We start from the raw sequence: 25229 nt of genomic DNA on the forward strand, positions 1-25229 counted from the left end.
GGACCTTGATATGATTGCACAAGCGACATGATTGGATTGAACAATACATGGAAACGGATACTCCGGCCCGCTCGGTTCATCCGGTTCATCTTGCGATTCGACTGCCTTCAGGTGCACCTTGTGTGATGCTCAAGAAACGGTGGCTTGTGAGCGGAATTTCATGTATCTTTCACCATACTTTCCGCACCATTGAAAAGCAACTCGATAAGGCAACGATACAATTCAATTGGAAAGCGGTCGAACCAGTTTCGTTCGCTCACCTTCGTTTTTGGTACGACACACCAACTACGGACAGTATCGGTTGGAAGGCATTCTTTACTAAATTTATCATCTCAAGCTCGCACAACCTCAGCCTTGTCTTGGAAACACCGAAGGATTTATGGGCTGCAAAATCGATCATTAAAATCTAACCGCGTGCACTTGAAAACGGAAATCAATTTGCTTTCCTCGATGGTACGGTGAAAATAATTGAATTATTGCCGGCACACAATGGTAAACAAAATGTACTATTAATTTCCGCCCGTTTGCCCTAACCCAGACGCCGGGTCATCGATTCTTCAAGCAATTCCACCCTCTCAATGTTCAGCCCCGGAAACGTTCATCCCAAGCCAATGCTCCCAATCGTCATGCGGCTACAAACGCGTGGACCACTCTCGGAGCTACGGAAAGATAAACATCCCATAACTCTCCTGCTATCAAATATGCAATCCTGGCTTGGAGGTTTTCTTCGACGTCGCGGGGCCATTTGGAAAGCGAGGGTGGGCGGGATTGTGAAAATAATCACTTCATAAAATTTTTTAAGCCAATCTAAACAAACACGGCTCGGTCCGGCTGCCGATGGCAGCATCTTGAGATCGAACTTGTGTGGGTGGAGGAAATAATGCCAATGCATCACGTCGCTCATGAGACGCCCTAGGAAAAAGGCAGTGTTGGTGAGACAGACGATGCATCGGTTTAACAATGTGTTTATTTTCGTTTTTATCGATCCAAGTGATAGTTATGGGTGATTAATTTTATCTGCAAAACAACCCGTGCAGAAAGGGGAATTTTCTGTTGTGATACATTTCACCAATAACGAACAATGATAAAGCCAGTAAGTCTTGTGTGTAGAGGCAAACGATTGTTAGAAACCAATCAGTGCTGAGATCAATATTTAGGAGGTTCTCTATTTCGTCGAAGGCTATTACCAGTAACTGCTCGAGAATTTTACAATTTCAATAGTGTTTTTTCCTCGAAATGCACAAAAAAAGTTCAAGTGGCTCAGAAACAACAAGCCCAAAGTTCAAAATAACATCATTTTCTGGTATATTTACCTGTTATAATGGCTCGTGCTCGTACGGATGTGTCGAATTTACGCTGCAATTAACACAAGTGGATCTCAAACAACACCGGGAAACCCGCTTGGCAGCGATTTGTTTGTGTCTACCTTCAGAAAAAATCCGGAACCAGGTCATCGACGCTCTTCCGGCAGCGAGCGGTGAAGAGTTTTCGCTTTGCCGGCTAAAATCAACAACCCCCTCGCAACATGTTCATCTCGTAGATGTTACTTTACCGAGCCCTCAAGGCTGCAACCCTCGGAAGCGGTAGCAGGATGTCTGTCTTCTTGTCGGGCGAGAGTACCTCTCCGAGCAAAGCTCCAACTGGTTACGTCCTTATCGCTCAAGGTTGTTCCGGATTGGTTCCGTTGTTGTTTTCCTTTTAGTGCTCTCTTCTTACCTGTTATCACCGTTTATGAGCCCTTACCAGGAATGTCCAGTCGGGGTTCCTCCACACGACGTAAAAGATGGATCTTTTGCAAAGTGTCGTGTCAACGACGATTCAAAACCATTGCTCCCTGACTCGTCCCCGCTATTGCGCTCTTAGTTCCCCTCATTAGTAGTTCGTTAGGCGCGTAGAAGTAGTGTTGAGTCATCACCAGTCACCCGTAGATTCGGTAAATTCGCCGGTAAATCCCAGCGAGCCAACGTTTACTTACTTCAACCCCGTAGGCAATAGTGTTCCGCGTAGAGTCTGGATTTACATTCCCATGTGCCCAAAAACCAGACTTAGTACAGCCTAAACGGACGGTTTACGTTGTTTCGTTGTTCGTAGTATGTTTACTGTTGATTTCGTATTATATCGTTTATTCTATTTTTCTTCTCTTTTTCTCTTTCTTTCTTTACAACTTACTTCTGCCACTGATGCATTCAACTAACGTTCCTGCTCTATTATTGTACTTACCTACTTTGTGGTTTATACTTCAAATGTTACTACTGCAATTGCTATTTTACAATCCGTTCTGTTACTTTTGCAACTAATACCACTATTGCTAATACACTATCTATGCTACTATTTCCACTGCTGCTAATTAATTTATATGGCTGCTTCAACAAACATACTTTATCGTTCGCCATATTACTTGCCTGTGTTACGTATATCAATTTCATACCTTGTGGCACCGGCGCTCAATTTACTGGGACTGCATACACGATTGTTGAGTGAAACGTTACTGTATTTTGTAACACTGTAATCTTATCACGAACGACCATTCGATACAAACCCTATCTTTTGCGATGCGTTCCCTGGATACTGATGCTAATCCTTTACCATGCACCGATGCATTGTTTTTAAATTATTTCTTGTTTATTTTATTCCTTCTTGCTGTTGCTTATGGCTTAATCTCGAATGTACGATACTGATTCGATGAATTCAACCCTTTGCACGTTTGAAATGTGTATATACACGAACGGTGTCATGCTCAAAATTGTGATCGACGATAAACATTCGCAACTCGGAACTGTGCATCGTGTTCCGTTCGCATCGACTTCTGATCGCTCGACTTCCCATTGGCTTCTCGATACTGCTCATAATTTGAATAACGGAACCAAAAACACCCAAAATATTGCACCACCAAAAACCGGAAACGACGAAACTGGCCGACAATGCAAAATCTTATCCTCTTTCCGTACCGATGGTTCAATTGGTTTTGATTGAAACAAACGCTAACGCACGGACAAACGAACAAACGAACGGACGGCCATTGATGTTTGATGTGCGCTACAAAAACATGACAATCTATATCGTTCGGATGCGGCATATGCGGCGATGTTGTATTCTGCAAAACAAAAATTGTTAATCTAAATTCAAATCATACACAAATGTGTCCGCAAAACATGTCACTGTATGCAATATTGATGGATGGCGTTTTTTGTAAGTAATATTTTTATTTCTTTTTTCGTTACGATGCGTATTTATTTTGCAATTTTCGAGCTTCTGAAATGCACCTTTTATGCACGGTTTTGTATCGCTTCTTTGCATTTGCAATAAGAATATAAAAAAAAGCCTTTGCTTTTGGCAATTGTAATCTCAAGCAAATAAATGCACAACATGCACCGCCTAGTTTGCTTAAGCGTATCATTTCAACGCTTCAAATTAGTGCACATTTCTCGGATGTATTTTAGATCTCACACAAAGCACTAATGCACAAACCGATTGAATTTTTGATTATAGGACAATGCTATTTAGTATAACACGAACAAAACCATAGTTTAGCTTTTCATGTTCGCACATATGAATGTTATGATGACATTAATATGCTGCATATTGAATTGAATGGGATGAGAATGATATACATGATGTAATATCATGTTTTTTCGATTAATTTTCGTTTACTTTTTTTGTTCTATAATCTTATCACTCCTATCGCTGAATCGTCGAAAATATGTTCAATGGAGGCGCCCAGTAGCTAACAGATAAATTTTAATTTGTTTGTATGTAAAGCAGTTTTTGATAGGTATCAGTAATTTAAGGCATGATTTTATATCATGTTTTATCAATCAAATAATTATATTTTTATTGCTCTTTCAATACTTTATCACTTCGTTGATTGAATCGTCTAATGTTATCTGATGGAGCCGCCCAGTAGTTTAAAAATATATTTTTGTTTGTCTGTAAAGAAGTTTTCAATTTTTATCCTTAGTCCAAAACTTGATCTTATATCATTAGTCAGTTTTTTTGGCATTGTTTCAATACCTTATCATTCCTTTGATTGATTCAACAAAGTTTTGTCTGATGGAGGCGCCCAGTAGTTTTCAGAAAAAATTCAATTGTTTGTCAGTAATTCGTAACGCGGGAAAAAAAAAATCTGCTTTTAATATCAACCATCACGGTTGATATAATAGAATTATGTCGCTTTGCATTTTCGCTGTTTTCGTTGATTGCATTAACTATGCAGCTTTGGTAAAAGCAACACATTCGCCATGCGTATTTGGAATCATCACAGGGATCTCGTTACGTTAGAGTATTATTTTATGCAGATTTTTCCATTTGTAGCGCTTTCCCTTCTAGCTAAAGCTAAACGTGTTGTCGTGGTGTCGTGATGATCATTGTCCCCGTGATTCGCTAGTTTGAATTTTCCCGTGGTATGCCGCTTTCTTTAGCATTATATTTATCGTTTGCTTAAAGCACAAATTGTGGTTTTTTTTTTTTCCAGTTATATTTTTCATTTCAGCAGAAGAGAAAAAAAACCTTAGTTTCAAGCACACTACGCTTTTTAATTCATTCCCTCTGGGTTTGCAAATAGAAAATGCAAAGCATCAGATTTTCAGCTCCAAGCCCCGCTACATCCTTGTTTGCTTCAAATCTCGCTCTGCATCTCATTTGGGCGATTAGTTTGGCAACGTTTTCATGGTTGTTTTATTTTTTCGTTAAACATTTCGTTTGTGTAGTTTGTTTCGTATGGATTGTCGCTTATCATTCCCGACCACGAACACCGTTCCCATTCACGTTGTAGCAACAAATTGCTTCGCTCTACCACAATTTTTTCTCTCTGTGAAGTCTCCCATCACAAATTTCGTCTGCATACTGGTTTCTAGCTTAGCCAAAATTCCACATCCTGTCACGACTCCTCGATCGTGTTGTCTCCAAAAACGCCTGCCCTTTTTCCCTCTTTTTCGCTCACTCTTACTCATTCTCTCGGTGGAGTCTTGTCTTCTCCTTGCCCTGTTAAATCCCGAGTGGGGTTTGAGTTTTTTCACCCAACAATCTACCTATTCTCGCACACCAATACCACACCACCGCAAGTTGTTCCATGCAAACAACTCCAAAACATGCTAAAACACAGCCCCCGCCGTTCAAGCATCACCGAGAGGATTGTACTCTTGCCACCTTCTGTCTCCCCTGTACGTTTCTCATCGGTTCTCTATGTGCAGCCAGTGCCGGTACGCGTCCTATCCACATGGTGACAAGCAGAACCGTTGTTCTGGAAATGCAACCAACCGCACACCGCAAAACACGATCACCTCGCTCTTCCTGCTGACTCAGCAACAACTCCACCTACATCCCAAGTTTGGAGCGCAACTGTAGAAAAAAATTGAAACAGAGTGGAAAACAAAACCACTGCAATCTTGTTTCATGTTTGCAAAATCACCGTCCACGTTCGCTCGATTTCCACGCAAGGTTTTGCTCTTTTGAGCGCACAACCCTCACCAACAATGTGTTTATTAATGAAAAAAAAAATCAGCCTCCTTTCTCTTTCTCCATTTCTTTTACACAACGCTTTGTCGTTGACAAAGCAATCCAACCACAAAGCAAGCAAATGCAAATGATCCCGTTCTTCTTATCACCTCTACCAAAGCAACCAATAACTGCGAAATCTATGCTCAAGCTATTGTTTCAGTTTTCAGATCATTGCGTTCGTTTTTTTTCTGTTTTGTTCTTCAGTTCCGTTGTACGTTTTTCTTTTCATGTTCCATGTAATGCTCACATGTTTCGATACTGTCTAAATTTACATACTTTTATGGTGATCGTCTCATTTTGTTTTGTTTTCATTGTTTTGTTTCAAAATTTTGATATTGGTTTTGTTTATTTGGCTTTAAAAAAGATTTAGAGATAAAATCAGCTCTTCAAGTGTCGGATTATCAGTTTCATTTTATTTTTGTTTTTATGTTAATTTTTTTTTACCTTTTTTAGTTTCAATGATGGTTGAATGGCTTTTATATTAAAGCATACTTTTGAAAATCAAACAAAGTTTTGAAACCAAACCGCTCATCTCTTCCTGGAATACTAATTTCTGTCTCGATTTCTATCCCCTCCATCGATACCCATCGTGCTTGCGACATCGGTCTATCACATCGGTTGGTCCTGCCACGAATGGAAACAATTGGTATCAATGTCAATCAACCATCGGAAACTCCCCCGCACGTACACTTACGCGCTCAGATGACGACGTGACAGGCATCATCGAAGCAGCAGAAAAGAAAGCTCCCGAAGAGCTGACGGAGGAAGACAAAATGGCACTGCTCGGACGGCCAAAAGCTGGTGATATTGTTAGGGCACAACTTAGGATAAAAGAAAGTAAAGAATTTAAGGTAAGTACTCGACCGGACGGCAGCTTCTTCAATTTATTTTATCTCACCTTCCTGTCTTTGATGGTATTTCATTGTCGTACTGATTGTCACCGTCCAGCTGGTTTTCCTGTGGCTCTGTGTTGTGGTTGCAAACTGTCCGGAAATTATCTTTATGTATAATGAATTATTCATCAGCGCTCTGTTAGTCACTCTAGCTGCCAGTTTGGTTTTATTTGTCATGATCAGCGCAAGATTTGCTTGTGGCGTGCGAAATTGGAACATATCGGTGGAATATTTTTTGCGTCCAGATACAATGACATTTTAAGATCTCACGGCTTTATGGCTATAATTCCATCTTGAAGCATGAGAGAAAAACGTAACAAAATTGCCCCCAACGGTGGCTGAACTCGATTGAAGCTTAAACTAACTTCGTACTTTGCGAGACTACTTTTAAAGGACGACATTTTCGGTACCATTTCACCTTTCAATTGGACGAAGGATAACGTGGCTCGTTTGTGAGGGCAACATCTTCATTTGAACTGAAACAGTGCGAAAGGGTCTATTTCGTCGAAGGATAAAACTACAATCACTAGCAGATTGCTCATTACTTAAACGGATTTACGGATGCCGGGTGGTTCGGTCGTGTTGCACTGTCGACCTCCCGGGGACCATTGTTAATAAACTTGGCTGAGTTGCAGCACGAGTACCAGCAGCACCGAGAAAGAAAACAAACCATCAAACTCTCATCAGCCTCTGATGGGTCCTTTTCTATCGCTGAAGATCTTGCAGCAATTCGCCCACTCGGTGCTAGTTTCGCGAACGCTTCCATTGCCGTCATCCTATCGAGCGAAATGAATGCGCCAGAACTAAAGACGCCAGCGTGATCGTCATCATCATCATCAGCGTCAACAACATTTGCCACCGTTTCAGACGGCCGGCACCGCAGACGTCGAAAAAGTCAATAAAATATCTGAAATCTTTCCACCCGCGTCGCTTTGCTTCGATCCAGAGTGGCAGACGCCCTCTAGGGGTCGATGCACCGCGGGGATGATAATTTTCCCGCTCTGTGGGGGAGAGAACACGACACGGGTGGTTTCAGGAAAATAGATGCCTAGTCTTGTGTGTTCGTAGCAAGTGCTGCGCTGTGCTGTTGAAACGAAACGACTAGTTACAGCATTCATCGCTGCCCCAGAGAGGCCACAATCCAGATGACCTAATTTAAACGATGTTTTCCAATCATTTTCACACACCCACACATACTCGTTTGCCTGACACAGTGTTCAGAAATGCTGCGGCATGTTTACCATGTTTGCTTTTAACTGTGGTGAAATTCGTAAGTTGGGGCACATCTTTTCAGATGTTTCAACGAAGCAAAGGACGATTTTTTTGTAAAAAGCTGATTGTATTGATTTTTTGCCTATTCAGCCAACCTAACCGCCGGCTTTAAAACGTAATGGCTATGGGGGCACCAATACTTGCAATAAGAGGAGCTGAAGAGGTTTCTGCACTTTACGGGCCGAGTTTTCCCAAACGCTACGCTTCATTTGACGATTTTTGTACACCGTTTTGCTTCATTCGATTTCATACCAAAGCTAAATAAAATGTCCTGCCTCTGTCCCGTCTCGCTAACGGCGACTTTTTTCCGAGGCATGTATGCACAAAGCTTGGAAGGAAATAACGGATAAAACGAATGCAATCAAAAAATCATATTATTACACACAGCACAATGGCTCTAGGTTCCCGGTTGCAATGTTCGGAAAATGAACTGGTCGTTCGGAGCGTCCAGAGCATACCAACTTGCCTTGAGGTACCATTAGGTGCTCCATTTTATCGAGGAGGAAGGCAACATACCCGAGAAGGTCACTGCAGCGGATAAGTAATTTTATTTCAATGCGGTTAACCGTTACCGCTGGCTTTTCAAGGGAAAGCTAGTCAGCTAGGCAAACGAATTTTCCTATCAGCAGAATTTTTGCTGCGGTTTGTCTACCAAATCCGAGGCAGTTCCGTTCTGCGAAGCATGATGATGATGTCGACGATGAAAGCCTTTGATCTGCAGCACAGCGCACGAGTTCTTGCACCGCGCCGTTTCGCTTCATCAAATATGCGTTGCCATTTACTCGGGAAAGACACATCGAGTAATCCTTACGCGCGCTTACAACTGGGATGCCATGACGCCATAGTGACATGGTAAAGTTTCACGACTAAAGCAAAGCAATGTTGATAAATTTTAATAGTTAAAGCGATGACTTGCAAATTGGATTACATAAAAAATATACTGAAGTCATGAAAACGACACTTATGAACGATAGAATTAGGAAGCTACACGTAAATGGTAGACCTATAGAAACGCTTTTAACGTTTCTGATTGGATGGAAAGGATGATAACCCTATCAAAGGGCTATGTTCATCCGCTTCAATCGGGAACAAAAGAACCACAAGCCGTACCCACAACCAGTTTGACAGTGTGATAAGTTCATAATCCCTTTAATTAGCAGCAAAAACTTTAATCCTTGATGAAAAAGGTTTGTCCTTTTTGTCGTTCAAACGCTATTCCGTGCATAAAAGAGCCATGATGGCGAATGAAGAAATATTATGTGTTGTTTATCAAAATCTTTATGAATTGGATTAACCGTTTAGGTGTTATCTCTATCAGTTTAAGGAGTTATCTCCAGCAAATCACTTTATCAGAATGGAAATACTAAGGCTTCAGTTTGCAGACTTCAGCATAAATTATGCAACACCAGCATATCGATATTATAGACTATTTTATTTTGTAAAATCACTATTCTTGAAATTACTGTTATTTTTTTTATAGAAATTGATTTTAAACATGTTCTGATTGTGTTAAATTGCAAACCGTTGATGTCGCTTAAAGCGTTAGCGTCAATTAGTGTTGCGACTTCCGCAAACAACCAACGTTTCTTCAATTTCGCTTCAAAATCAAATCGCTCTTTTGCTTGGATGATGAGCAAAATAATTTTCTAAATATTGGAACATAATTGAATTCATAGCATGACATTGTGTCACTTCAAGCACCCAACAGCAGCATCTACGCTACGGTTAAAACGGAAGCTAATTTACCCTCAGAGTAAGGGATGCTTCACCTCGGTAGAGGCTTGATTGTTGTTTCTTGTTTTTGATTGACGATGGACACGAAAGCACAAGCAAATTCGATTAGGAGCTTGCTTTCATTGCAATGAACGTTATGAACTAACGGAACATTAGCGACTATCACAACAGTTTCATCGGCAAAATAATGCTCGTTTCGGTTAACAAACGATAAAGAAGAGCTTAATTATATTTCTATTATAATAATAGCTAAATATGCAAGCGAAACCAAAACGAGAGCATTGTGCACCATGAATATCTTTTCTAAAATATCAAGCATACTTTTTTCGTTGAATGTTTCAACTTACGCGTTTGTAGCGATGTTTATTATAGTAACTTATTAGGTGCTACAACCGCTTAGCGATCTTGGCTCGCTGTTTTATTATAAAAAAAGATCCAAAAAATGGTCTGTTTTATGGATATTTTACTGCAGTGTGGCGTTTGTTTATCTCGATCTTTTGCACATCTCCATCGCAAAGTCTTCTATTCAGATGACAATCCAGATTAAAAGTAAAAAGAAGCTGAATGGGTTCAAATTTGATCACTAACGTTGAATGATCCTTAAAACCCTTGGGCCTTTATCGTGAAGGTTTTGTTGTTTGTATACGGGCAAAATAGCAGCCAATGCTCTGATAAAATCGGGTCCCGAAAAATACCTAACAACACTCGCAAAATTTGCTTCCATTGGCTTTTTTATGAGCAGAGAAAACGACCATCGCAGGTCCGAAATAACTTTATTTAATCATCCAATCCCAACCGTCGGGTGAGTTTCACTAGAACATCGCACCATCAGGACGAATCCTTTTAACCGACCGCCTGCAATCGGTCACCGGTGTCAAGATGAAGCAAAAACCGGTCGACTGTTTATGCGTTCGTCGCGTGAACACGCTCGCGAAGGTGCGTGTCCAAAAACAGACCCATGCGAAAGGGAACGAATAGCTCGGAATCTCCATTGCTTGCCACAGATTAACTGCCACCCAGTGACGGTTTACACAAACCTTGCATACTTCACCTCACCATTCGCACAAGCCACTTCAGTTACACCGGCAATCCGCTACGATACGGAAGGAAAATAAAACACAAGCGTTTCATTGCTCATTAAAAGTTTTGCTTTTCCTTTTGCTGGTTGGCACTCCGCCAGGGCACGAATCGCGGGAGTCCTGTACGGATGATGTTTGCACCGATTGCTGTCAAGGTCGACAGACGGTTAGTGGGCTTGGGGTGCGTTTTAACAGGGAAGAATCCACTCCAAAAGTTTGGCGGATTGGCGCGAAAAGTTGGCAGAAGAGTTGCAAAAGTACGCCTATGAAAATCATATTTTATGGAACACGAGCCAGACATTAGGCTTTCAAGAGTTTCATGTTCTTATCGAGAGCGGTATGGTTTGTTTAAATTCTGATTTCATCTTGATGGCATCTCTTTACACACTTCAAATGTGCTGAGATGAAAAGTCACTATCCCATAAATGCATCTGTTTTATGTAAACTTTCTTTTTCTTCTTACAGGTAAGCGACATGACCAGTATTTATCCAATGTTCTTCCCAAAATAAGTGCCCTGTAGGCTATGATCCTTGTACTCGACAAGTCACGGAGTAAGTCACCATTTTTATTCCCTTTTGTTGCACAACATTTGATTTTGTATCCAAGACGTATTCTACGGTAGCCTGAAAGAGCATAAAAAAGGGAAAACATCTCTTTTCAGCCTACCCTAACTATGTTCAACAAGCTCCTTGGGGGCTCAAATTCGATTCAATCAGTTGCATCTTTTCGCATCATATGGAACAAGAATATTTCCAAGAAAAGGTATCCTCAAGAAGAAACGAAAAAAGCAAGCTTGCGCCTTAGGTTGCGCCTATGGTTCGTTATACGAAAGTCGGCTATTGCGGCCTTACTTCTCAAATGCTTATCAATTTTCGATGACCGAAGAATAGTGCGGAGAAAGATCTTCTTTTTTTATCAATCCGTCGTTTCGTTCGAATTCCACGTCGGCCTTGTGTGAACAATAAGATTGATATTTTTGGAACATTTTTTGTTCCCTTAGTTTGTTTACCCTTCCGTCTATGTTTGGCTTTGTTTGCCTCTCCGGTTAGGATAATCCGCCCAACGTATGGAAGAAAAATGTCCAACGTCACCCACCCAGGAAGTGGGTTGTGAGAAGTGCAGAGAAATACACCCTTCTTTGTATGGATCGTCCCTCCGTTCAAGGGCGTTACTGGGAAACCCGAGCTTTTTAAACCCTCTCGTTTCGTCAGCCACTCGATAACAAAGTTATGTTTATGACGAGGAATTCAATAAACCCTGATGGTTCGGTTGATGGTGTTTTCTATCTCCCATGCGCCGCAACTTGCTTTTAAAGCCAGGAAAAGGGAAGTGATTTACCACTTCGTCATTCTACCTTTCCTCACACCCATTCAGCGTTTTGCTTTTTGCACTATTTCGGTTAACTGAAGCAATGGCTCACGCAACAGAGATGCTTTATAAAACTATGCTTCCAAAAAAGGAGTACACATTTTCATTTCCATTGTGTTTCTGCTTTGAACCTTCAAAGCTTCTTGTAACACGATCGACGGCATTTGACTGAGCTCGTTGTAACATCCTTCCATCCCTTTTTTACGCGATACGCATATTTGAAAGCATGTTTTCGTGTTGAGTGAGCTTATGTAGGATTCTTATTTGTATACGGAGAACAGCTATCTATTCAGCTTGAAAGCGCAAGGCTTCTATAGACACCGGAAGAAACCATACCGCAACTGTTTAGAAATCATGGCGAATACTTCCGCTGAACTGCGCCTGTTTGTTGCTTCATTTGACTTGATTCATTTCGCGGGAAATGGGCACATATTCCATCATGAGACACCTGCAATAATATTAGGGCTTTATTGGCAACCTAATCGTGCCCCGTTCTGGTACCGAATAAGGGAAACAAACACGACCTTGCGTTGCGAATGAAAACGGGCAGAACGATAGGAAGACGTTTACTTTGTCAATGGGGCCTCCGTGAAATCCATCGGTGTGTCGTGATAGGCTAACATCGTCTTCGCGTACACTCGACGAGTAAAAGCTTCCCGTTGTAGTCAAACCATGGTCGTGCTTCCCAGCACACGGCCCTTAATACGACAATGTTGCGAGCCCGCGCGTATCGTGATAAATCGTAGAAGCTTTATGATTTGTGCCGCTCCAGGCTTTGGTTAGCATGCCTCCAACCGTCACTATAGAATGGTTTTTACGGCAACATATGGAAGAATAAACACAAACAACGCTTAACGTTGGCTAACATTTTTTTTTTTCGTGCTGATCGATCGACGCTAGGGTATTGTCACTGGAACACTGAATCCTTATAAAAGGCGCGTGATTTATGAATTTTCTCACCACGCCTAGCATGATAATGGCATGTATCATTTCTCATGGAGCCCACATTTTTGGAGATTCCTTTGCAGATTTGCATAACTGTGTCATGAAGATGTTCAGATTATGAATGCGTAGAAATAAATTCCGATAATATATTTCAAAGCAATCCGATCTAAGTATTAATTCAAATTAGTTAGCATTGTTCGATCGTGTGGTGTGCTTAAATTTTATTAGAAATTATCTCATCAGTGTACGTTTGTGTATCATCGGCATACAATTTGTTGGCTTCGTGCACATTATAAATCATACGATGCCAACCCGCTGACGCGTACTCTCTTGCAGGGGTGTCTCACAAAAGGGCCAGCTCGCGGTGATGTTTGTTTGCAAATCTGGATTGACCAATTGTGTGTAATTAAACGGACCATTTAGCGTTTCCTGGTAACACGTCATGTTATGGCTATGTAAGCATGAATGGTACCTGTTAAACTTCACCTACCACCAAATTACGACTGCTGGGCACGTCCCGCAGCTCAGTTGAGGCCAGAATTTGCGATCCACTCACGTGCAAATATGAACACATCAAGCTTTTATTATCGAGCGCAATTGATGGGACTACTTTCCCGGCGTTCCAGCCGGCATCTATAAACCGTAATACAATTGTTTTACGACACAATGCCCATTCGTACGGTCATGCCGTGGCCCGTTCGTCGTAAACGCCACGGACACTGGCTGCAGGAAATCGATCAAAGTTTCGCGTGTGCTCGCGCCTGAATATATGCGACCCGCATACCACGCGACCCCGACAACGACACGGCAGCTACCGAAGCCACCGTATCGCACGATTTCAGAGGGTAAGTTAATAAACCATACAAAGCGAACCTTCCCAAATAGTCATGGGCGCACCAAATGCACACGAAAAAAAAAATACGATACAATAAACGAGCTGCAAGCAAAATTCACACAGCTCGCCAAAAAGCGAACTGAACGGTTACAACGGTGGCACGTTGGGCAACTGCCGGGATAAAAGTCCAAAAAAAAATTTTAGATTTTTGAAAAATTGTAATTCTTTTCTTAAAATAGAGGGTTAAACTTAGTTAACACCAAAATATTATGGGTCTAAGTCCTTTATTCTTGGAGTAACAGCCTGTCAAAGTCAAAAATGTGAGAAAAAAATTGAAAATTTTCAAATTTTTTATGCTGTCTTTAATAATTTTTTTCTCTTAAACTAAGCTACCTAAGCTAAAAAATTTTACCATTTCGGAAAGCTTATTTTATTGTTATTGTTATAAAATTAAATGTTTTCAATGTTTTTGAGATTTAAATAATAAAAAAACTGTGAAAGTATGAAAAAACCCATGTAAAATCATGATTTTTTTTATAAAAGACGATTTTTTTTATAAAGCTTCAAAAGTCTTCAAGCTAAAACATTATACAGGTTGTAGTAGAACAGCTTATCTTTCATTTCAATACAAAATCTGCTGCCACTATGTGCCACAGCACAAAATAATCAATTTTTTCTGAGCCTGTATCGTGGTTCAACGACCAAAATCACCCGTTTTTGAGGTTATGGTGTGACATAAGGAATGAAACTTCTGACGGTAATTTAAGCAAAATTACTTTGAATATGGACCTTTTTGACAAAGTTTATTGAAAAACAACACTAGTAAGTTCACATAAGAGTGTGTTTTGATAGATCAAGTAGGGATTTTATGCACCATGAAGATTTTCCACCGCCGATTTTCACCAATTTTTCCATCAAATCTTTTGTCAAAGCACCAACTTTTTTAATTTAACTGTAATCGTGTTTGAAATAGAGGTAAAAGAAAGAATTTTGCAAACAGACCAGTAAATTGAGGCATATTTACCTACTTTTCTTTAAACGAAAGTTTAATTGAATGAAACCAGCATATGTTAAATATGTAAATGTAAAATAGTTATTTTTCCATTTTGACTTATATTATGAGTTGTGGGTTTGTATAACAAATACTCTTTCTATGAAAAATTCTTGATTTTTTGTTGCAACGCCCAACGATCATGAGAAATGTTTTTATTATATAGGCCCTTATTTGAGTTCGTTTTCACGTGATAAGCATTTGAAAGCAAAGAAACAAACTATACATCTTTGTAATATCAGAGTCATTTTTGTATGTAATATAACATTAGCAATAGTTATAGCCCCGGACAATAAGCTGAATCGGAGATAAATATCTTGTCAAACAAGTTATATTTTCAAATGGATCGAATACAATAGTAAGTTGTAACGATTTTTAATCATTTCTAGGAAATTGCAGCATAAGTTTTGAAACATATTATAATATTATCAGACACTTATAGAGATGCAATGGCATAATCGCACCTAGATTCTTATTCGTATCGCAAGCTGATGTTATTTTCAGTTTATCTGTTTGAATTTTTTTCAAATGACATGTAACGCTATTTTTTTCTTGCTACTATACTATTTAAATTATTTTGTGACTATGCATTCATCAAAAATGATAATATTTACCCGATCAGTTCGTTTAAATATAACGAAACGTTCAGCAATTGCATACATACAGGCGTTATAATACATGAAAAAACTTTTTTAAGGATTTTTAATATGAAAAAGGGCATGAATTGCCAAAAACTGATCATATACCGTTTTCAGTAATACCAAATTGTACGTTTCAATCAAATTTTCTAGTCAATAAAGCCGCTAGACTTTTATCCCGGTATTTGTATGGGAGTGCCCACTGTGGGTGGGAATAAAATTTAATTCAATTTCGGTGCTCCATTGCGGAATGGCGAATATTCCACGGCAGTCGTACGTGAACTCCACCCGAGTCACATTACCGAACAGACAAACACACCGACACGGCCCGCCAGTGACCGAACAATGGCGAGAAGAAATATTACTTTCATTTTAATACCGATTGCAATTTCGCTCGGAAAACTCGGAGAACAACCGTTGGTAACGTGACGCGCGACCCTTGCTAGCTGCTAGTGACAGCAAACACCGCACCGCAATGAATGGAAAGTCATTTCCCGGCAAAATAGAATACCGTGCAAGACACGGTTGCGTTTTCCGGAAGCCTTCTCACCCGCTTCCAGCTACCATCGACGACCCATTGATTCGGCAAATTTATCGTCATCCGCCCTATTGAGCTACGCCGGAGATCGCTTTGCGCCAGCGCTCCTTGCTCACCGAATGCCGGCCTGTCTGCTTCTTCTCGCCACCAGTACAGGTGAGGTTCCTTCGCGAGGCGCCAATGACACATCGCGCTTATTCATAACCAATCTCGCCCCGGCCCGGCTGCCACAATGGGTTCACCTTTCATCAGCACAATGGCGTCGATGGTGTACGGGGTTGAAGAAACGAACTGAGGTGGTAGGAATGAAATTAATTGTAATTTATTGCGCACTCAAACAATCGGCTGCGATTGGTGCAGAATACCATACCTGGCAGTGTTGATCATCACCATCAGCATCATCATCATCATCATCATCGTCAGCAAGAGAGAACGTAGAAAACATGGGAGGGAGCAGAAGAAGCGAAACGAGAACCATCCAAACCCTGACTGCTGGACACGGGAATATTAACATATTGCCCCGGGTGGTTGATTTATGATCATGCTTTTATCTCGCCTCACTTTCAATTGAAAAAGGTACGCATTAGGAGGAGTTGGTGCGACTCGGTGTCGTAATTACGACCGAACAGCCAACGAAACATCCGTAAAAGATGCATACAAATTGACAAATTAAAGCTGGCACCTTTTTTGGGGGATGATGAAAAAGTAATGAAAATGATAAATGGAACAATGGCTCGAAGCACGCTGCAAATAGGTACAAAATGTAATTGAAACACTTTCCCGGCGGGGTTTTTCAAACGCTAAATGAAATGTTGACGGCTGACTGCGTGCAAAACAAAATTTATGAACTTTCTAACTAGTTCACTAAGGTTTGCTCATTTTTGCATAATCCGAATTGCGTATCGCTGGAATATAGTTATCGTATTACAAAATCTGGAACATTTTTCATGGCGCATTACAGCATGTAAAGTATTTTATTTTATTTGACATCTTCCCTTTTTGAGTAATATCTCCTCAGAAAGTAATATCGCGAGTTAAACTTTTAGTTAGCTTTTTAGTGTAATAAACAATCGTTATGGTCTGGTACTGTTTGTTAGTGGATGGAGTAAAGCGTCGAAAACATCGTGCTGCTGTCGAATATTACTGCATCGCGATCCCACTTAAGCGCGAGTATGCAATGACTATTCGAGAGCTTTCTCTCGTTTGCATATGCATCGGCACTAGTACAGCTTAGTCGCGTTCAACCACAGGCCCCCTTCAGCTTCCAGAATCGCAGCCGTTTTGGACATTCTCAGGGGTACTTCCGTGCGCGGATTCACGGTAAACCGCAGCCGGCTCACCATCTGCACGATGCCAAACTTCACCTCTAGCAGCCCAAACCGCATACCGATGCAATTCCGCGGTCCATCGCCGAAAGGCAGGAACGCGTGGGTATGTCGAGATTGAACCGCTTCCGGTACGAACCGGTCCGGATCGAAGCGTTTCGGCTCGGGATAGATGTCGGCATCGTGATGAATCGCGTGGATCGGTATCATGAACATCGTGTCCTTGGCCAACGTAACGTCCGTCGTTGGGATGGTGTACGATTGAGTGTTGACGCGAATCAGGTTAGGTACTGGAGGGTATATCCGGAGGGTCTCTGTAGAAGGTGGGTTTGAAAAAAAAGGAGGCGGAACACTTAGGTCAACATTCAAGTACATCCATCGACCCGTCTCGTCATTACCGTTGATGACCTGATCGAGGTACGTCATCTCCTTGAGCGCATCGTACGTCATCTGGCCGTCGTGCAGTTTCAGCTTCTCCAGTACTTCGACGCGAACCCGCTCCTGTATGTCCTGGTTGTTGGCTAGCTCGAACAACGCGAATGCGAGCGTCGTCGAGGACGTTTCGAAACCGGCGAAGAAAAACACGAACGCTTGGGCGGCTACTTCGTCGAGCGTTATCTTCTCGAGTCCTTCGCTCACCTCGTCCTCGACGGTTCCCTTATTCTTGAGCTGTATCAACAGATTGAGAAAGTCTGGACGCTCGATGTGATTGCGTTCGCGATCCGCCACTGTATCGCGCACCAGCGGCATAAAGAATGACGACACCTCCGAGGGCATCACGGGCAGACGTAACCATTTTGCTACTTTTTTGAACGATATCAGCAGAAAAAGTAGCATGTTACGCCAGTTTGGTGGTTTAAACACCATGTCACCGATCTCGAGTAGCCTCGAGCCCTCGTTTTTGAGCGAGTTGCACTGAAGTCCAAAAGCACACGATCCGACCACATCACATGTGAAACACTGAGAAAGCAGCTTGATGTCGATCGGTTGGTCCCGATCGACGTACGAGTGCACGGATGCGAGAAATTCGTCACCAATCTCGCGAATCGTAGCAAACATCAGTTTGATCTTCCCGGATGTGAAGGTTGGGCTGAGTTTATTGCGCAGAAACCGCCATCGTTCACCATCCAACGCGAACAGATGCCCCGACAGCGGGTCGTCACGCTCGTTCACGTATAGGCCGCGATCATGGAAGCTGTTAAAGTCCTTCACAAGTATGCGCTTCACCATGTCCAGATCCGTCACGATCAGCACGGGCTTCAGCATAAAGTACAGCCCTACGAATGGAGCCGCCACCGCTTTACCCTTCTCGTATGCCTGCCCCAATATGTCGTTGAAGTGGACTTTTCTACCCACGTTTTTCATATTGCCAAGCGGAAACGACGCATCCAGCTGCGGGATCTTCCGTTCCGTCCAGAATCGGTAATGCTGCTTCACGTACGTATACAGCAGTGCCAGAGCTGGCAGCACTAAAAATAGTACAACACTCGTGTAAGCCATAGCTCAACGGATGTGAACCTTGGCGTCTGGTGGCGAAACATCAACTGAACAGAGCAGAAAAATAGGCCGCACCCCAAACGTGCGGGGACTAAATGACTCGACGAAGCAGACCACACAACCACGAACGTTTTACGTGCTAGATCACTTGAACGCTTCTGTGCTTGTGGTGTTTCAGAATTTGCTCTCGAGAGCGCCGATCATCGCCATATTTACAGTCAGCCGTCCATTATGGTCAACTTGTGGTTTGTTATTTTTCTCGCACTCCAACCCACACACAACCGAACTTAATGGGCATACCAACTTGCATGGCACGTCGTACTGCGTCGAGCGAGCGATATTATTAGACACAGTTATCAAATATCTAATTTTGATTCAGAACGTCTCGATGGCTGGCCGGCTGGCGCCTGTTGACGGGATTTATGACCACACCGAGGCTTTCGATATCAGTGATGTTATTAATATCGTGCTGACTTCATGCGATAAACAAATGAAAACAGAGAAGCAGTATAGTGCTACATGATCAATCAGGCATCAAGCTAGGAGTATGGAGTAGGAGTATGATAAATGAACTTCGGACAACGCGTAATAAACTCAACGTATATTATCATCATCATCGCTTTCATTGTGCTGTTATCATCCATGATCACTTAGAAAATTCCGACGTGTAACTTAAACGGCTCAAATATTGATTTATCAAAGAGCACCTTTAACAAAGCGAGCGTTGCGCAATCGCTATATGACACTTATAATGACTTTCAGCTGTGGCGTCTATCTAGCTTGAAATAAGGGCCCTTAGGCGGCTACAGCCGTGATGCGTTCAACCACAAGCCACCTTCCGCCTCGGGAAAGCCGGAACCCTTTGTTAAGCGCAGCGGAACTTGGGTGCGCTCATCGACACTGATCCGCAACCGACTGAGCACTTGCACGAGTCCAAACTTCACCTCCAGCAACCCGAATCGCATGCCAATGCAGTTCCGTGGTCCCTCTCCGAACGGTATAAATGCGTGGCTGTGTCGTGTTTTGATCGCTTCCGCCGTAAATCGGTCGGGATCGAAACGCTGCGGATCGGGATAGAGATCAGGATCGTGATGGTACGAGTCGATCGGTACGATAAGCATCGTGCCCGTGTCCAGCGTCACGTTGGCGGATTCAAGGTAGTACGGCTCGGTGACGACTCGAAACAGCTGCCCAACAGGCGGATACATGCGAAGGGTTTCTGCGGTGCAGGGAATTGTATTTTATTACACGGATTTTTTCCTGAGGTCGGTACTGATCGCAGGGAATATAACACTTACCATTGATAACCTGATCCAGGTACGTCATCTCCTTGAGTGCATCGTACGTGATGGCTCCGTCGTGAGAAGTCAACTTCTGCACGATTTCCTCACGACATCGATCCTGCACGTCTGGATGGCTGGCAAGGAGAAAAAGCGCAAACGAGAGCGTCGTTGAGGACGTCTCGAAACCGGCGAAGAAGAACACGAACGCCTGCGCGGCCACCTCGTCGAGCGTTAGCTTTTCATCCGTCTCGACATCAGCATCCACGGTTCCGCGTGTTTTCAGTTGAATCAGCAGATTAAGAAAGTCGGCCCGTTCGATCGCATTCTGCTCCCGATGCTCGACCGTCGATCGTACGAGTGGCATGAAGAACGACGACACCTCACCTGGCAGAGCGGGTAAATGCAACGCTCTGGACAATCGCGGAAACGCACTGATCGCGATCGAGTAGATCAACCGCAGCGGACTCTGCCGGAACACCTTGTCACCGATTTCGAGCAGCTTGGAGCCGCCATTTTGCAGCGAGTTGCACTGCAATCCAAACGCGCACGATCCGACTACATCACACGTGAAACACTGACATAGCAGCTTTATGTCGATCGGTTCACCCCGTTCGATGTGCTTGTCAAAAGAAGCCACTAACTCATCACCGATCTCGCAAATAGTGGTGAACATGCACTTCATCTTGCCGGATGTGAACGTGGGGCTGAGCTTATTGCGCAGATAACGCCACCGTTCACCACCTATCGAGAACAAATGTCCGGATAGTGGGTCGTCGCGTTCGTTCACGTATATACCACGGTCGTGGAAATGATGGAAATCCTTCACCAGTATGCGTTTGGTTAGCTCCGGGTCTGTCACGAGCAGAATGGGGTTGGTGAGAAAGTACAGTCCGGTAACGGGCGATTTTCCCCGGAACTTCCAGTACGCTTCATCTAGCATCTCGTTCAAGCTGCGCTCTTTTCCAACACCTTTCATGTTACCGAACGGCATCGTAGCGTCCAGCTGTGGCACACCTCGATCACTCCAGTACCTATATCGGCGACGCACGTAATAGTACAGTAGCGATGCTACAACGAGCAGCAGCACCCAAACCGACATGATTGATCACGATAACGGTGAGGTTCTTTTCCCGCCGAGCGTTGAACGGATACTGTTCGAGCGGACATACGAATCGTGTAGTTCTGCTCACAAGTCCAAATCGAGTGGGAGAGCGATACAGCGCGAGAGTGAGTTGCATGCAATCGCCAATCGAGACGTACGCAGGCTAAGTTCAGATGGAAATCCAACTCAAGGGTGGTATCCCTTAATTAGTGGTCTGACGCAGCGCACCGTAGTCTGAACAGGGTGATCTGAACCGTAGTATCATGAAGAGCGTGGAGTATGATCAAAAATAGTCTCATTCGTGCAAAGAACCAGTCCAAACTAGGCGTGTATTTCAAATAGTTTTCTTCGTGTTTCCCCAGCAACGGATCGGCTAATCGCGGAAGATATTATTCCCATAGCTCTGGGCGAGATCTTGCCACAAGTTGTAACGCGTGACCAATGGGTTCGGCCCCGGTACAAGATCATGTCCAATGTTCAACACGGAGTTAATCGTCCCGGCACTGGTTGGAGTCCAAAGTACTCCCTGCAGCAACGGGTCGCTCGTCGGTGTAGGATTACTGGAAACGAAACGCCGAAATCAAAAATGAAACGTTGTCATCATCCGTGATCCACGTGAGCGCTCTGGAAAGTGCTTACCCTTCGCGGGCAAAGTTCGTCCACAACCGCAACATGCGATTTCGCACTGTCACAGCGTGACTGGTCCCGGGCACGGTCACTCCAAGCGCACGAAGCTCGAACAGATAGCACAGGTCGTCTCCATGAACGGCTCCAGGCAGCGTGAGACCGACGGACTGCTTGTACAGGTTCAGGTCTCCATCGTAGCTGAACTGATAGACGTAGACCGGTGAACGGCTCGCGTGACGCTTAGCCATCTCGAGCTGGGGATAGATGAACTGCTGATCTGTCAGATACACCGAAAACTCACGAAGCAGCGCCAAACTTAGCGTCTGACTCTGCCAATAGTACTGCCGGAAAGCCTGACTAACGGCCGCCGAACCAGCGCTACCCTCGGCAATGTTCCAGTAGAACGGCACCAGGAGGTGAGGGTTCGCGTTGAACGCATCCAGGAAGTTCGCGTTCACTAACAGTTCCTCACCCGTGACCAGCAACGATTCGATGTCAGTGAAACCTGCCATCAGCGGGATGGCGTTGTACGAACCGCTCTCAATCAGATCAATGGGCAATCGATCAATGGCCACCGAACCCGGACCACCAGGCGGCTCCACGACAGGCGCAAAATCGAACGGGAACATCAGCAACGGATCCGCACGTCCATGTAGGTTCTCCTGCAGAGTCACCAGCTCACGGAAAGGGATCTGCCGTAGACCAGCCACCATGCTAGCGGAATCAGCCGTAGAAATACCGAGAGCCGTCGCCAGACGGTCTGCGAATCTCCGTGGCTCTGGCTGACGCACCCACGAGTTCAGTACTGAACCACTGTGGATGATCGCCCGATGAATCAACCCCGTAGTCAGTGGAGACAACGTGAGATAGTGCACCAACGCACCTCCTGCTGACTGGCCGAACAACGTCACACGTCCTGGATCACCACCGAACGCAAGGATGTTTCGTTGAACCCACCGCAGTGCTTCGACACAATCCTTAATGGCCCAGTTGCCGGTTGCACTGGCATCACCCGTGCTAAGGAATCCAAGCACACCAAGGCGATAGTTGAGCGTCACAACGACCACGTCATCCGGCATGAAGTACTGTGCTCCGTACAACGCGTCATCACCAAACCCGCCTTGGAATCCACCACCGTGGACGAACACCATCACAGGGCGCGTCCCAATCAACGACGGGCTGTACACGTTCAGAAAGAGACAATCCTCGGATTCCGTTGGTAGGCCATCCGGCGAAGGACATACGCTGGCGTGGAAAGCACCATCACGCACTCCCGTCCAACCGGCGTGTGGCACCGTATCCGCGAATCGTAGTGCTCCTACTGGAGGTTCCGCATACGGGATGCCCTTGAAGGAGTAAAACGTGCAGAATAGGCCGCACGATTCCGTCGTACCCTGCACCTGACCACCGGTCGTGCTGATGATGGGACGATCCTGCCGGAAGAGAGATACCGTGACACGGCCCCGCACCGACGAACGTGAGATCAACAACCTACCACGGTCTGCGCGTGGACACACGCCACCCAAAGGACGAACGGAACAATCGGCAGCCACATGGTGAAACGATTCTTTTAGGTGTGGCGGCTCCACTGCGGTGTTTTATAGGTTGCGATCTCAAACGGACGATTAGATAGTGTCGGTTATCGCTATGATCGTCACTTATCGCCACCGAAGGTGACGATAGTATACGCAGGAAAAAATGGCGAATAATCGCTTGCGAGTTTTACAATGGGAAGAGATTTGTGGTGGCGACGAAATATTATCACACGGGTTTGTCCCGTTCTGCGGGATGTCACTGCTCATACGCGAAGAAGAGTGACAACTGGGTTTCTTTTGATTGTTTATTTTATGGCAGGCTAGGAAGGGCCTTCTTTTTGACACATATGACGTTTCTTTCGCGTGTCGACGTTTCGTTGGTACGGTGATATTAGCTATCCTTCAACTGAGTGTTCGCTTTCCGGCGGAGGAGGTGTTACTGCTTTACCCACCAGAAGTTCCACACGACCCCACGGATATGGCATCGTTTGATGGGGAGACATTTCCAACACCGCTGGAGTGGAAGCGTCCAATCGTACGTTACATTTCCGCAGAATACTTTCCAACCCCACGCGAACCATTAACATGGCGAAGTTTGACCCAATCGGCTGTGGTTCAACCCCAAGCGGTTGATAAAAGCACTTGTTGGTGGACTTGCTGGTCGATCGGAAAACGGCTCGATTCGGATCAAACCGAGTTGGGTCAGGATAAAGCTCGGTATCTTGCTGGAGCGCGTACGTCGGTACGATTAGAAGCGTGTTCTTCGCCACCACCAGATCACCGCTAGAGGTCCGATTAGTAGCCCCGGACACAATCGATATCTCATCGATGGGCGGGTATTTGCGCAGTGTTTCTGAAAACGAACGTACACGGCGTTACTCAGCAGAAGCAGTTCGTTGGGTGGCAAACCTACCGCTAATCACTCGGTCCAGATAATCGACCATTGAATCTCCCGTGCGTTGCAGCAGCACTTCGTTAAGTCGGCTCTGTAGCGTTGGGTTGCGAGCCATCTCGTACAGGCAAGCGATCATTGTGCTGGACGCGATGAAGAATGCATTCCTCACGAGCTCAACCATTAGCGACTTTGTGTGGCCAAATGCGAGCCGGTCACGTTTCTCAACCTTGTGTTCCGTTTGCTTCAGATGCGCAAGGAAACTGGCGTTTGTCGTGCGCTCATTTCCCATCGAACTAACGAGCTCTTCCAGCAGCGAAGGATACCGCTGGTAGTGGTGTAGGGTTTTCTGCAACGCACGAGTGAACCACGCGTCTGGGAACGCCGTCGAAACTACGTCCCACACAATGCCAGGTGATCCTTCGGCCAGGGCGTTCGTGATGGGAAACTTGTGGTCTTTTTTAACGCATTCCTTTCCGAACACGCATCTCGTCAGGACGCGGGCCACGTACTGCTCGGTGATGGTCTTAACGTCCACCAGCTTTTCGGGGCAACTCAACATGGTCGCTATTTTGAGGCTCTCCTCAGTCGCCACCTTCACTAGCGTACTAAAATGTTCGTCTTCGAACGCGTTCCAACGGCTGGCAATGGGCTCGCTACTCGAATCGTGCCTGGAGCGAGCTTTAATAAATTCCTCGCTCAACACAAACCGCACGACGTCCGCGTTGGTCAGCAAGATGGCTGGCGTTAGGTACCTTACGATACCTCCGACGGACCATTTGCGGTTCTTAAACGTGCGATATAGCCGCTGGGTCGTGTACATGCGATGCTCCGTTCGACCCGCGGTTCTGTAGTCTCCGTACAGCAGATTTGTCCGACCGGTCCCCGGATATCGTCGATCGACCCAAAGTGATCGTCGCTTGTCTAGAACTAAACACAAACCGAACCCTACCGTCAGCAACACGGTGCTGGTGAAAGCTATCCAAAACTCCACGATCGGCATTGCTGCTCTTTCCGGTTACAGGGCTTCTTTCGACCAAACTCACTGTTTAACTGGCCGGTTTGATCCACGTTACGATCGAAACAGGACGCCGTTTTGTGAAATTATCAGACGCACA

General features: G+C 44.4%; 3 protein-coding genes across 4 annotated transcripts in view; 1 reads left to right on the top strand and 2 right to left on the bottom strand.

Annotated features, from left to right (window-relative positions):
- Positions 1 to 25229, top strand: part of LOC128720894 (sodium/calcium exchanger 1) — an 87006-nt gene that overhangs the window by 41945 nt on the left and 19832 nt on the right. Inside the window, exon 3 of one of the 2 annotated variants that reach the window (XM_053814594.1) lies at positions 6199 to 6347. In XM_053814594.1, coding sequence (XP_053670569.1) covers positions 6199 to 6347 — 149 coding nt within the window. The remainder of the gene's footprint in view (positions 1 to 6198; positions 6348 to 25229) is intronic. The other variant, XM_053814593.1, reaches the window with a different exon arrangement.
- LOC128720896 (cytochrome P450 6a2-like) lies at positions 16805 to 18952 on the bottom strand. The gene is made up of 2 exons (XM_053814596.1): positions 17574 to 18952; positions 16805 to 17489 (listed from the first exon to the last, which is right to left on the bottom strand). The coding sequence occupies exons 1-2, from the start codon at positions 18673 to 18675 to the stop codon at positions 17071 to 17073; spliced, it is 1521 nt and encodes a 506-aa protein (XP_053670571.1). The 5' UTR covers positions 18676 to 18952; the 3' UTR covers positions 16805 to 17070.
- On the bottom strand, positions 19265 to 21084 carry LOC128720898 (probable cytochrome P450 6a14). Its single transcript, XM_053814598.1, has 2 exons — positions 19971 to 21084; positions 19265 to 19891 (listed from the first exon to the last, which is right to left on the bottom strand). Exons 1-2 carry the CDS (start codon positions 21052 to 21054, stop codon positions 19476 to 19478), a joined length of 1500 nt encoding a protein of 499 aa, XP_053670573.1. The 5' UTR covers positions 21055 to 21084; the 3' UTR covers positions 19265 to 19475.

The sequence above is a fragment of the Anopheles nili genome, chromosome 2 (genome assembly GCF_943737925.1).
Source record: "Anopheles nili chromosome 2, idAnoNiliSN_F5_01, whole genome shotgun sequence".
Classification (NCBI taxonomy): Eukaryota; Metazoa; Arthropoda; class Insecta; order Diptera; family Culicidae; genus Anopheles; species Anopheles nili.

Coding starts and splice junctions, on each gene's coding strand:
- LOC128720896 (XM_053814596.1), bottom strand. CDS start 18,675: ATGGCTTACACGAGTGTTGTACTATTTTTAGTGCTGCCAGCTCTGGCA. Junction 17,490..17,573: donor CCTCGATCAGGTCATCAACG/GTAATGACGAGA, acceptor CACCTTCTACAG/AGACCCTCCGGATATACCCT.
- LOC128720898 (XM_053814598.1), bottom strand. CDS start 21,054: ATGTCGGTTTGGGTGCTGCTGCTCGTTGTAGCATCGCTACTGTACTAT. Junction 19,892..19,970: donor CCTGGATCAGGTTATCAATG/GTAAGTGTTATA, acceptor CCTGCACCGCAG/AAACCCTTCGCATGTATCCG.